General features: G+C 42.2%; 1 protein-coding gene across 1 annotated transcript in view; it reads right to left on the bottom strand.

Annotated features, from left to right (window-relative positions):
- AHCY (adenosylhomocysteinase) overlaps positions 1-14,320 on the bottom strand; it is a 57,653-nt gene that overhangs the window by 18,680 nt on the left and 24,653 nt on the right. The window contains exons 5-7 of the mRNA XM_070744865.1: positions 11,137-11,249; positions 6,865-7,072; positions 3,715-3,802 (exon numbers count right to left, since the gene is read on the bottom strand). Of these exons, the coding sequence (XP_070600966.1) occupies positions 3,715-3,802; positions 6,865-7,072; positions 11,137-11,249 (409 nt within the window). The remainder of the gene's footprint in view (positions 1-3,714; positions 3,803-6,864; positions 7,073-11,136; positions 11,250-14,320) is intronic.

Here is a 14,320-nt window from a genome sequence, read left to right as displayed (position 1 = left end):
CCTCTCCTCCTCCGCCGCCTCCTGCCTTGGGGCACGACTTCTCTCACGGCGGTGGCGGCTGCGGGATGAAAGCGCTGCCAGCCAGCCAGGAGGCTGCAAGAGAGGGCTTTCTCCGCGGGCTTCAGGAATGCCCGCCCCGCCCCTCTCGCAACCCATTCGCTGGGAGCGCTTTTGTCCCAGACTTCCAGCAAGGGGGCTGCAGTAGAGGCACGGCAAGCGTTCCTGAAGCGCTCGGAGAAAGCGCTCTCGCAGCCCCCTTGCCGCCTCACAGCTGATCACCCTGCCGCCGCCCCAGGGCTACTGCCCAATGCCGCTGCTAAGAGAGAGAAAGGGGGGGAGAGAGAGATAGCAAGAGAGAGAAGAGAAAGAAAGCAATAGAGAGAGAGAAAGAAAACAAGAGAGAAAGAGAGAGAGATGAAAGGGGGAGAGAGCTAGCAAGAGAGAAGAGAAAGAAAGCAATAGAGAGAGAGAGAGAGAAAAAACAAGAGAGAAAGAGAGAGAGAGATGAAAGGGGGGAGAGAGAGCTAGCAAGAGAGAGAAGAGAAAGAAAGCAAGAGAGAGAGAAAGAAAGAGTGAGAGAGAGAGAAAGAAAGCAAGAGAGAGAGAAAGAGAGAGAAAGAAAGAGAGAGAGAGAGTGCAAGAGGGGGAGAGAGAAAGAGAGAGAAATGACTCTTGATTTAAAGCATATGGTAAAAAGCACCCAAATAATAACAGAGAGAAAAACGCCCAGCCGTTTGTGTGTGTGTGTGTGTGTGTGTGTGTGTGAACTCTTGAACCATTTCCAATAGCTCACCTCTAATTGTAAATGGTTCAAGAGTTCACACACACACACACACACACACACACACAAGGGGGGAGGAGACAGGGATGGAAAAAGAGAAGATAATAATAGTAATAGATTTTGGTTTGGTTTTATTATTAATTTCTTTTAATAAAAAAAGAAGGGAATGTTTTTCTTTCTTTCTTTCTTTATTTACTTACTTACTTACTTATTTATTTATTTTTCTGTGCCGCCCAGTCCCAAAGGGACTGTCGCTCAGATAATATACTTTTCCGCCCACACCGAAAAAAAATTAGAGGGAACATTGCAGTATGGTAGTAAAAAAATTGGTAGCCCTTCAATATGTCTGTAGAATGTTCAAATTATCAGACTTATTTTTAAAAGACTGCTTTATTATTGTTCTAGACCAGTGATTTTCAACCTTTTTTGAGCCATGGCACATTTTTTACATTTACAAAATCCTGGGGCACTTTTGAGTTGGGGGGGGGGGGCTAAAAAAAAGTTTGGACAAAAATTTTTCTCTCTCTTCCTCCCTTCCGCTCTATTTCTCTCTCCCTCCCTCTTTCTCTCCCTTCTTTTTTCTCTCTCTCTCCACCCCTCTTTCTCTCTTCCTTCCTTCCTCTCTTTTTTGCTCTCTTTCTCCCCCCCTCCCTCCCTCCCTCTATGTCTTTCTCTCTCTTTCTTTCTTGCTCTCTCTCTTGCTCTCTCTCTTGCTTGCTTTCTCTCTCTCTCGCTTTCTTTCTTTCTTTCTCCCTTTCTCTCTCTCTTGCTTTCTTTCTCTCTCTCTCTCTCTTTCTTCCTTCCTTTCTCTCTCTTGTTTTCTTTTTCTCTTGCTTTCTTTCTCTCTCTCTTTCTCTCTTTCTTTCTCTCTCTTTCTTTCTTTCTTTCTTTCTTTCTTTCTCTCTTGTTTTCTTTCTCTCTCTGAGTTTCGCGGCACACCTGACCATGTCTCACGGCATACTAGTGTGCCACGGCACACTGGTTGAAAAACACTGTTCTAGACAACAATATGAAGAAACCTTTTAAAATCAATGCTTGATCTGAAGAGGCCCAGCGGTATTATATCTTCTTTTAAAGAGCAGAGAATAACTATACTTCCAGAAATCCACACCAATTTTAACAGCATCTATACAAGTATAGTCTGAAATGTATCAGTGCCTGTTGTTGTATTAAGATTAGTATTAAGACAGCTGAGTTAGACCCTGACTTAGTCATGTTTGGAGTAGATCTATTTAAATAACTGGGAAGAGTTAGTGTGACTACATTTAATAAAACTTTCTGGTATTAATGTACTGCCAAAATATACATTTCTCCAATTCTTTGCTATTTCTATGGGTCAGGCATACATGTACAGAAATATACAGCAAACAATGTATATCATCTGTACTGTTTGCTGAGCGGCAAATTGCTGGGAGGAAGATTTTTTTCCTTTGCTTTTCTTCCCTCAAACAAAGGTGCACCTTATACTCTGGTGTATCTTATACAGTGGTACCTCTACTTAAGAACACCTTTACTTAAGAACTTTTCTAGATAAGAACTGGATGTGGAAGATTTTTTGCCTCTTCTTAAGAACCATTTTCTACTTAAGAACCCAAATCTGGAAAAGTTTCCCAGGAAATTTGAGAGTGGCATGAAGGCCCGGCCAGTTTCCTGCCATTCCCCATTTAATTCCGGCCATCTCGGGCTTTTCTGGGCTGCCAGAGGAGCCTTTTGGTGGCGCTTGAGAAGGCTTTGGCAGTCCAGAGCGAACAGAGCATTTTCCTTTCTTTGGATGCTTGGAGAGGGAATAAACCACTTTGTTGTGGAGAGTCCCTCGCGTGGCCTCCCATACACCCGGCGCGAGGTTGCCTCCCAGAGTGTCTGGCCGTGGAAAGACAAAAGGGGCGCTTCACCCTAGCCAGATCAACTCGACTTCAGCCAAACTGAGGAGTCACCACAGTGAAGCAAAGGTGCCGGCTACAAAGTGAGCGAGCGAGCGAGAGGAGGGGGGAGCCTTTCAGCATGGGAATGAAGAGGCAGCATGTAGCAGCAACAGCAGGAGCCTGAGTTTCTCTCTCTGGCACAGTGAATGGGAGACTGCCTTGTGCCGGGTGTATGGGAGGTGCGTGCTCCTCCTTGCCACCTCAGAGTCCCTCTTTTTTTTAAAAGTCTTAAAGTTTTTGAATTTTTTTGATTCCCCTCACCTTACCTTCCTCCTTCAGCAGCGACTGTCCTCCTCCTCCTCCTCTTCCTCCTCCTCCCACCCAAATTCTGAGCTTTTATTTCTTTCCTAATGGGTTTGCACGCATTTTGCTTTTACTTCGATTCCTATGGGAAAAATTGCTTCTACTTAAGAACTTTTGTACTTAAGAACCTGATCGCGGAACAAATTAAGTTCTTAAGTAGAACTTTTGGAGTACCACTGTACTCCAAAAAATATGGTAATAGTTTGCTGCAAACATCTGTGTGAGTGTCTCAACTCTAAGCTAGGACAGAAGAAACTAAACTCATAAACAAAATCATATATCTTTAGTACCCAGATAGTTCTTGTTTATCAAGCACAATTAGGATGGGCAACTTGGTTTTAAGCAGAGCAGTCACTAAGTAAAATTGCAACTGTGCTTATGATTTTACTTTAGCATTATTTCATATACCTGCAAAGGTTGTAATGCAAGGATTGATCATAAGGTTACTTTTTCATCACTGTCATCACTGTAAACGATTGTTAAACAAGGTCTATCTGGTATGCAGAACTATTGAAATCCTTTTTAGAAGACTGACTCTCGGACTTCATCAACTAAAATCTAATGGTTTGTGTTGGGAGTAAATAGCACTGAGAATAAGATAATTAAACCATCAAAGAAATTATGTCAGCAATTCAACTTCTGAAATATTCTGCATCTCTGTTTAATATCACATAGAGCCACACTGGTCATAGCTAAAAAGATAAATACCTCCCCTGAACAATATCTGAACATCCAGTTGTAGTAACAAAGATGTTGCCTTCTTTGCAGGCCTCTTCCATTGTTGTAACTTCATAACCTGAAAATACCAAAAAAGGAAAAAAATGTATGTTGCGTCACAGCCAAAGGCATGCATTTATTTCAGGTATACCTCTAAAAATATAAAACCTCAACCAATAAAGATTCAATCTTCCTTATAAAATGTTTGTGTGAATTTATAATTTTAAAATATACTTTGTTATACATCACAACTGGATTATGGTGAATCATCTCCAAACAAGCAAAACTTGTAAATACAACTTTAAAAGCTCTATTAATCCATATGATTCTTCCTATTCTTACAAAAAACTTAAGAGAGAATATATACAGGTATATAATGCAGTGTTCCCAACCTTGGCAACTTGAAGATATTTGGACTTCAACTTGAAGTCCAAATATCTTCAAGTTGCCAAGGTTGGAAAACACTGTTCTAATTCATCTATTTTCAGCCACAAATGGGATCTGTAACTAAGTTACTGACTGAAGCAGTCACTAAGTGAGAAATCATTGCAATTGTGCTTTCTGACTCAAAGCTAATCAGTTTCACAGCTTGGTATGAGACTTAGACCAGTGGTTCCCAGCCGTTTTTTGGCCATGCCACACCTAAGCATCTCTCAAATCCTGATGCTCCCCATCTCCATGACATATAGTTCTTACTATTCAAAAAGTGAACTACCCACATGGAGGAAGCATAAAAGGCCATTAATTTGGTTTAAACAAGGTTCCATTTGCCCCCCTCAAAAATCAAATTGCGCTCCACGTTGGGAACCAGGAACTTTGGCGGGCTCCCAGGGGAAAAGCCTTTTCTGTGGTGGCCCCGGCCCTCTGGAATCAACTCCCCCCAGAGATTAGAATGGCCCCCACCCTCCTTGTCTTTCGCAAATTACTCAAGACCCACCTTTATCGCCAGACATGGGGGAACTGAGACATCTTCCCCCAGGCTTTTATATTTTATGTTTGGTATGTATGTGTTGTATGGTTTTAAATTGCTGGGGTTTTAGATACGTTTTATTTTAATATTAGATTTGTTTCACTGTTATATTGTTTCTATTACTGTTGTGAGCCGCCCCGAGTCTTCGGACAGGGGCGGCATACAAATCTAATAAATAATAATAATAATAACTTAGACTAACTTTATTATCACTTTGAATATACAATAAACAGCATACAGTAAAATGAAATTTCATTGCATACAGCTCCCAAAGGTTATCCACTTCAATAAACATACACTACGTAAATATAACTAACTAACTATATACAAATTATGCATATAGCCATATATATTATATCACATGGAAAAACAACAGAGTTTAGTTTGGATGTACACGGAGAATTTACAAGGCAAATTTTGTTTGCCTCCTAACCATCTCCTGCCCTTTGGAATGCTCACCCCAAGACTGGAATTAATGTTTGCCTTCATTTTGGAGAGAAAGGGATTAGAAGACAGTAATCATATTGAAAGCATTGAGCCAGTGTCAGCAGTCACTTTTACCTGTGTAGTGTCTTCTAATACAGTTGTCTCCAATTTCTCCACTGTGGGACTGCCTACAGAAATGGCTTAGGTAATGCAGGCTTAGAACTCCTTTTTCATCTTGGCAGAGTGGAAGCTAAAGTTAATTGGCCTTGGGAATATAGAGTCCTCGTGGTGCTTGCTGCTTTGATGTGAAGAAATGTTTGACTAACAGGAGAGGATTGTGATGGTGCCAAGTTTTGGCAAGTGGCTTCAGAGCCATCTCTTACTCTGTCCAGTGCCATCTAGCCTTGGCCAGGGATTTAGAAGAGAATAAGGACCCACATAATGAGTTTGATGGCAGCTGCTGGCACCAGAAAACTGCTGTATATTCCCATTGTGTGCCTGCTTACTCTTTTCTAATTTCTTCTCCAATCTCCAGTCTCTCCACCATGCAAGAGAGTTGTCAGCTGGTCAGCTACAGGATGTGTACTGAATATAATGGCAATGTGGTTAAGGGCATTATACTAGTGTCTTGGATCAGTTTTTCTAGCCAAATACTGGATCAATGTTTCTCAACCTTGGGCGTTTGAAGATGGTTGGACTTCAACTCCCAGAATTCCCCAGCCAGCGTTGCTGGCTGGGGGATTCTGAGAGTTGAAGTCCACCCATCTTCAAACACCCAAGATTGAGAAACACTGTACAGTGGAACCCCGACATACGAGCAGCTCTACTTATGAGCTACTCGAGATACGAGCTGCGAGATTAGAGAAATTTTTGCTCGACTCACGAGCTCACATTCGAGATACGAGCCGAGAAGACCCGGGCTGGCTTGCTTTGCTTCCGAGCGGAAAAGCCGCGCGTGTGTTTTAAAACATCGGAGCCGGCATGGGGAGGCTTTTAATCAGCCCCCGAGCATCCAACCCGGACTCGGGGGTTGATTGAGAGCCTCCCCATGCCGGCTCCGATGTTTTAAAACACACGCGCGGCTTTTCTGCTGCCTCCTGGCGAACTTCCCCGCTTTAGGAGTCAGCGGAAAAGCCTCGCGTGTGTTTTAAAACATCGGAGCCGGCATGGGGAGGCTCTCAATCAACCCCCGAGTCCGGGTTGGATGCTCGGGGGCTGATTAAAAGCCTCCCCATGCCGGCTCCGATGTTTTAAAACACACGCGCGGCTTTTCTGCTGCCTCCTGGCGAACTTCCCCGCTTTAGGAGGCAGCGGAAAAGCCGTGCGTGTGTTTTAAAACATCGGAGCCGGCATGGGGAGGCTCTCAATCAACCCCCGAGTCCGGGTTGGGGGCTCGGGGGCTGATTAAAAGCCTCCCCATGCCGGCTCCGATGTTTTAAAACACACGCGCGGCTTCTTTGCTGACTCCTGGCGAACTTCCCCGCTTCAGCCGACGTCTTTTCCCCTCAGCCCTCGGGCTTGCACGCATTAATCGCTTTTACATTGTTTCCTATGGGAAACAATGTTTCGACATACGAGCTGTTCGACGTGCGAGCCTCCTTCCGGAACCAATTAAACTCGTAAGTCGGGGTTCCACTGTACTGGATGCTAGAAAATCACTACAGTAAATGATTACAGTCAATGTACAGCTACCAAATTAATACTGATAATGCCATCTTGTAACATATAACCAAGTTGCTTCTCACCTTCCATAGCAGCTTGCAGTGCATTGATGGGGTCAATTTCTGTGATGATGACTCTAGCACCAAAGTTTCTCAAGGCTTGAGCACAACCTTTGCCAACATCTCCGTAGCCTGCTACAACAGCCACTTTCCCCGCAATCATGACATCAGTAGCACGCTTAATCCCATCAATGAGGGATTCTCGACAGCCATAGAGGTTGTCAAATTTACTCTAGGAAAGAAAAGTGAGCATTTGAAGAAAACTGAACATTCTTTATAGTTTCATGTAAAAGCAAAAAACCCCCCAGCTGTTACTTGTTACTGTACGGAGCTAAATTCTACTGGTAAGAAAGCAGAGACTATTAAACATCTCATGGGTGGCTGCTGTTGCTCAAGAGACTCTATTCCAGTATTGAACTACGGTTAACAAAACAAGCTTATAACTATGGGAATTGTGGCTTAGGTTCTGGAGCCAATGGTAATTTTCTTCTTCCCATAAGCAATTATCTACACAGTTCCACTACAATGTAGTTGCCCTTTCTTCATCTCATTCAGCTGTGCAGTATGCTTTTCAGACTCCAAGATGTTCTCTTGCAGTAAAAATATCTTCTTTGGGGAGTGTTGTGATTCAGCCTGAGGCTGCTCAGGGACCAGCTGTGTCTCTGCTGGCTCCATGCCCGGAGGAGGATGACAGCGCAGAGGAGGGGGCTGAACAGTCGGACGGGGGAGAGGAGAGTCAGGAATGGGATGAAGGAGAACAGCATGAGAGCCCCGGGGGGGGGGGGGCTCTCCCCAGCCAGTAGCTTGGAGTCATTAGGTGATGACGCACAAGCTGTCATTGACATGAGACAGAGACGTTCAGAGCAACGAAAGGAGCAGTTAAAGAAATATTATCACCATTGAATTAGAAACAGCTGGGTTTGGGTGTGGTCCTCATCAGCAGGGTTTAAAAGGCAGGCAAGGCCTTGAAGCCATGTGGAGTGTTATCAATTGGAGTTGCGGTGACCTGTTTTGATTCTCAGCGTCTCTGATCTTGGCTTGTGGCCGCGCAGTCTGGAAGACTCATGGGAGGCGTCTGTTTGCTCTCTACAGCTTCGTCTTGGCAGCAAAAATCTGGTATTGCTTCATGGACTATTCCCTTCGTGTATATATTTGAAGTTCCAGCGTTTTTCCTGTTTGTAAGGACATTTTCTGTTACCTGTGTTTTCCTTGAATTATATAAACTGCCTTTGCCTTTTACCAGTGTGTCTGGATTCTCTTTTTGGGTTGGTATTGGCTTCTGGAGTGACCCAGGCAGAACAGGGAGACTGATGGGCTGCTGGTGGGGGTTGTTGCTCCATTTTCTGCCATGTGGCTAATGCGCACTTCTCCACTGTACATTGTATCTTTCAGTCTTAGTGAGAGAGACCATCGCAAGGGGCTTCATTGGATGCTGTTGCTGCTTGCAGATTATTTGTTGCAACTGTGGAATAAGCTACAGGCAATGTGCAAGCAGCATTACCATATTTCCCCGAAAATAAGACCCTGTCTTATATTTTCACCTGCGGAACCTGCGGAACCGCCTGCTACCGCACGAATCCCAGCAGCCAATAAGGTCCCACAGAGTTGGCTTTCTCCGGGTCCCGTCGACTAAACAATGTCATCTGGCAGGCCCCAGGGGAAGAGCCTTCTCTGTGGTGGCCCCGGACCTCTGGAATCAACTCCCCCCGGAGATTAGAACTGCTCCCACCCTCGTCTTCCGTAAACTACTTAAGACCCACCTATACCGCCAGGCATGGGGGATTTGAGACATCTTTCCCCCAGGCTTATTATAATTCATGTTTCGTATGTATGTGCTGTTTGATTTTTAATTATGATAGGGTTTTTAGTTTTTTAATATTAGATTTGTGCCATTATAATATTGTTTTTATCGTTGTTGTGAGCCGCCCCGAGTCTTCGGAGAGGGGCGGCATACAAATCTAATAAATAATAATAATAATAATAATAATAATAATAATAATAATAATAATAATTGTAATAATTATAATAACAATAATAAAGTAATAAAAATATTATTAATAATAAAAAATATTATCAAAATCCAATTTAAAAATGTTGGATGCTAGAAAATCAGCAAAGTTTGAGATCTTGATTGTTAAGACCTATGGGGGCAACTTTCTGTTGTCACTTCTTGTCCCATTACTAAGATATGGAGGAGTTCAGGTCTCTAGCGTTTCCACTGAGCAGGATCTAGTTGGAAAACCTATTCCATTTCAGTGCCTGCCCTGTGGAACATTCATTTGGTGATTCCTAAGGCTGCAACAATACTAGATTACAAAGGGTCCCAAACAGGACCCTTTCAGCAGTGCCTGTATTGTATTCATTCTCTTCCTGATAGCGTAATGTGAATGAAATACCAGCTTTTGATTTTGTTATCTTTCTCTGATGCACAGTATGCACTACTGTTTTGTCCTTTGCATAATACAGTGGTACTTCTACTTAAGAACTTAATTCATTCCGTGACCAGGTTCTTAAGTAGAAATGTTTGTAAGTAGAAGCAACTTTTCCCATAGGAATCAATGCAAAAGCAAATAATGCGTGCAAACCCATTAGGAAAGAAATAAAAGCTCAGAATTTGGGTAGGAGGAGGAGGAGGAAGAGAGGAAGAGGAGGAGGACAGTCGCTGCCCAGAGCGAAGGGAGAGTTTCTTTTTTCTGGGCACTGGCAGAGGTTTATTCCCTCGCCAAGCACCCAGAGAAAGGAAAATGCTTTGTTCGCTCTGCACTGCCAAAGCCTCCTTAAGCGCCACCAAAAGGCTCCTCTGGCAGCCCAGAAAAGCCCAAGATGGCCGGGATTAAAGGGGGAATGGCAGGAAACTGGCCGGGCCTTCGTGCCGCTCTCAAATTTCCTGGGAAATTTTTCAGGCTCGGGTTCTTAAGTAGAAAATGGTTCTTAAGAACAGGCAAAAAAATCTTGAACACCCGGTTCTTATCTAGAAAAGTTCTTAAGTAGAGGCGTTCTTAAGTAGAGGTACCACTGTAATTGTTTCTGTTTACTGTTTTTAATGTTAATAAGTAAGCCACTTAGAATTACTCTAGTGATTTGGACAACTAAAAAGTAGATTAAAAATTCAAAAAATGAAGCCAAAACTACAGATAAATGAAAACATTGCATACTGTATGTACAAAGGCTTAATATTTATCAATTAGAGCAGTGGTTCTCAACCTGGAGGTCAGGACCCCCCTGGGGGTCGAACAACCATTTCACAGGGGTCACCTAATACCTTTAGAAAAGACAAATTTCTCATGGTGTTAGGAACTAAAGCTTCTGTTCTGGTGCCTTGGAACATATTTTTACAATTGAACCAATCAGGTGTTTACAGTGGGGGTATCCCTCTGACCTTCCTGCCAATCAGCTTAAAGCTCTGTAGGGAGAATTGGCGCTAGACTTATGGTTGGAGGTCACCACAACATAAGGAACTGTATTAAGGGGTCGCGGCATTAGCAATGTTGAGAACCACTGAAGTAGAGATATATGAAACTGTAGTAAACAAAATGAATACATGTAACTTGGAAGTTTTTTTGCCATCCCCCAGCACCCAGGAACTCCCTGCAGGCTTCCCAGACCCTCTGTCCACCCTATTTTTGCAAAACACCTGGCCCATTTTACACAAAAATAAGATGCGGGAGGCAGGGCTTTGGGACAGCAAAGAAATGGCTGTATTTTGGTGTATAAGACGCACTGATACTTCCACCCTCTTTTAGGGGAGAAGAGGTGCATCTTGTACTCTGAAAAATATGGTAGTCATATACAGTGTTCCCTCGATTTTCGCGGGTTTGAACTTCGCGAAAAGTCTATACCACGGTTTTTCAAAAATATTAATTAAAAAAATACTTATGGTTTTTCCCCCTATACCACGTTTTTTCCCACCCAATCACGTCATATGTCATCACCAAACTTTCGTCCACCTTTAATAAATATTTTTTTGATAAACTTTAATAAAGAAACATGGTGAGTAATAATCTAAATGGTTACTAAGGGAATGGGAAATTGTAATTTAGGGGTTTAAAGTGTTAAAGGGAAGGCTTGTGATACTTTTCATAGCCAAAAATAGTGTATTTACTTCCGCATCTCTACTTCACGGAAATTCAACTTTCGCAGACGGTCTCGGAACGCATCCCCTGCGAAAATCGAGGGAACACTGTACACATAAAACAGGATACGGAAACAACACTTCATGTAAAATATGAAGAAACAGTAAGTTGCCTTCTTTTTTCAAGGAAAAATAAAATAGAACATAAGAATACTGGTTGTTACCTTGGTGACAGAGTCATTAACATTAATAGCCGGCAACTTCAGAGTTCCATTGGCATGCATTTTGTAAAGATTATGGACACCAGTGGTCGTCTCTTCAGATATTCCTTTGATTCCTGCAAAGGAAAAATCCAACAGAATTTACTGCACTACCTCTTACCGGAGGAAATCTTAGATTTTATTCTGGCAGGATGACAGACGATAATAATGGACACACATAACCAATCCCTTTTTTACACATATAAGAACTTAATCTTTGACCATCTATTTATTTTATTTCAGCTGTAATTTTTTTAAAGATTTGAAGACTTCAGAATAAATATCACAGAAACATAGAAACATAGAAGATTGATGGCAGAAAAAGACCTCATGGTCCATCTAGTCTGCCCTTATACTATTTCCTGTATTTTATCTTACAATGGATATATGTTTATCCCAGGCATGTTTAAATTCAGTTACTGTGGATTTACCAACCACGTCTGCTGGAAGTTTGTTCCAAGGATCTACTACACTTTCAGTAAAATAATATTTTCTCATGTTGCTTTTGATCTTTCCCCCAACTAACTTCAGATTGTGTCCCCTTGTTCTTGTGTTCACTTTCCTAGTTCACTTTATCTAGTGCATGGGCAGAAGAAAACAATATGTATGATCAAGGAGGGCTTTCAAGGTTAACCCAGGAAGAAGGATCTTCCCTCAGTGACAAACAACAATATACAACATTCTCAGACATCTTGAAGCTGTTTGGAACATTATCTGAATTTCAAAGAGCTGATATAAAATAATCCTATGCTTACTTCAAACTGTTATGTTAATGATGGGGATCAAATCCTTTTTCACGGAGGGATTCGAATCAGGATTTATGGATGCATTGCTACAGCATCATAATTTTGCACACTGAGACTACATCTGTTAAGATACGGTGTTCAAAAACATGTAAAATTTTGCTAATTGACTACAGCTGATCCTCAACCACTTTTTATCATTTTTCATGCCTCTTCTTCAGAAGAGAAGGATTTAGGGGTAATGATTTCTGACAGTCTCAAAATGGGTGAGCCGTGCAGTCAGGCGGTAGGGAAAGCAAGCAGAATGCTTGGCTGCATAGCTAGAGGTATAACAAGCAGGAAGAGGGAGACAGTGATCCCGCTGTATAGAGCGCTGGTGAGACCACATTTGGAATACTGTATTCAGTTCTGGAGACCTCACCTACAAAAAGATATTGATAAAATTGAACGGGTCCAAAGACGGGCTACAAAAATGGTAGAAGGTCTTAAGCATAAAACTTATCAGGAAAGATTTAATGAACTCAATCTGTATAATCTGGAGGACAGAAGGGAAAGGGGGGACATGATCAAAACATTTAAATACGTTAAAAGGTTCAGAAGGGAAGTATTTTTAATAGGAAAGTGAACACAAGAACAAGGGGGCACAATCTGAGGTTAGTTGGGGGAAAGATGAGAAGCAACGTGAGAAAATATTATTTTACTGAAAGGGTAGTAGATGCTTGGAAAAAACTTCCAGCAGACGGGGTTGGTAAATCCACAGAAATTGAATTTAAGCATGCCTGGGATAAACATAGATCCATCCTAAGATAAAATACAGGAAATAGTATAAGGGCAGACTAGATTATTATTATTTATTATTATTATTTATTAGATTTGTATGCCGCCCCTCTCCGTAGACCATGGACCATGAGGTCTTTTCCTGCCGTCAATCTTCTATGTTTCTATGTTAAGTAAATCAAAACGGTTATTAAAATCAGTAACGCAGTTCTTAAGTGAATTTGCCTTCCCCATCGACTCTGACTGCCAGATTGCCAAAAGGTGATTATCAGGCCTGCCACACATTTTTCTATTTTAAAATGTATTCTCAGCTGTGGGAATTTGAGAGGGGTAATTGCATGAGGGATGTCTGCATGTAGCCATAACAAATTCCTTCTAGATGGTCAAGGTCATCCTTTGTCTTCGCACTTCTGAGCCTGCACGGAAGGAGATGGGAGTTGCTGCCAAGTTGGCAAGTGAAGATTGGTTGACGTGATGGACTTGGGGATGTGGGGACAAGGGCTTAAACGTTCAATTGGATGGAGAAACCCCTGGGACTTCAGATTCGAGTTTCTCCCAGATGTACCAACATGGCTTTGTTAATAAATTGGAACTTTGAAAAATCCTTTGCCCCAGACTCTGATTTAGTTTTAGATGCTATTTGGAACCTTGAAACTCATCACATGATCCCAGAACTCTGCAAACATCATAAATATGAATTAGTTGCCAAGTGTCTGAATTTTGATCATGTTGATGACCATGGAGATGCTGCAATCGTCCTAAGTGTAAAAAACGATTTACACACTTCAAATCAATAATTGCTCTCCACCTATCTGAGGATTTGGAGACCGCAAACAAGATAGAATAAAACTGGTGCCCCTGCTGGTTCTCAGGCAACATCTGAATGGCTCAAATATCCAGCAGGTGCTGGGTGGCAGCATCCATGAGTACCAGTTTGTCAGGGTTGGAAGACACAGGTCATCAAATGAAATACCCCAGGAGGGTGGAGAGGAATTATATAGAAAGCCCAGAGGAAACAGTCTCCCAAATCCATGCATCAGAAGTTTTAAGAAGTTTTATTTTTTGGAGTATAAGACGCACCTTAGTTTCTGGGGAGGAAAATATGGAAAAGAATCTGCTTACCAGATATTCATCTGGCTAGTGACCTTAGTCTTGTCAGCTTCAGCACATTATTTAATCCCCTGGTTGGGGCTTTAAAAAACCTTATTTGGAGAGAGTAACAATGAAAGAGCTTGCAAGCAAGTAAGAGGTGGGAAAATTATTAGCACCTGGTAAGGGCTGGAAAGAAACATTCGGAGCAAGTAAAGCATTGAAAAAAAAACTCTGCAAAGACTTAGGGCTAGGAAAACATTCTTCACAAAGAGTAACAATGAAAGAGCTTGCAAGGTAAGAACTGGGAAGATCGTTAGCAACTAGTTAGGGCTGAAAAAAAGCTTCAAAAAAAAGCTACATTCACAGTATAAGACGCAACTGAATTTTAAGCCTCTTTTAGGGAGGAAAAAGGTGAGTCTTATACTCTGAAAAATATGGTAGTCTCCTCCCATCAGCTATTGAAGAGGGTGAAGCAACCCCTAATGGGACGATCGAGCAAGATCTCACATCACGGTGGAAGGAACGATCTCCTGAGC

The sequence above is a fragment of the Erythrolamprus reginae genome, chromosome 3 (genome assembly GCF_031021105.1).
Source record: "Erythrolamprus reginae isolate rEryReg1 chromosome 3, rEryReg1.hap1, whole genome shotgun sequence".
Classification (NCBI taxonomy): domain Eukaryota; kingdom Metazoa; phylum Chordata; class Lepidosauria; order Squamata; family Dipsadidae; genus Erythrolamprus; species Erythrolamprus reginae.
This window is presented reverse-complemented; position numbering and strand designations above follow the sequence as displayed.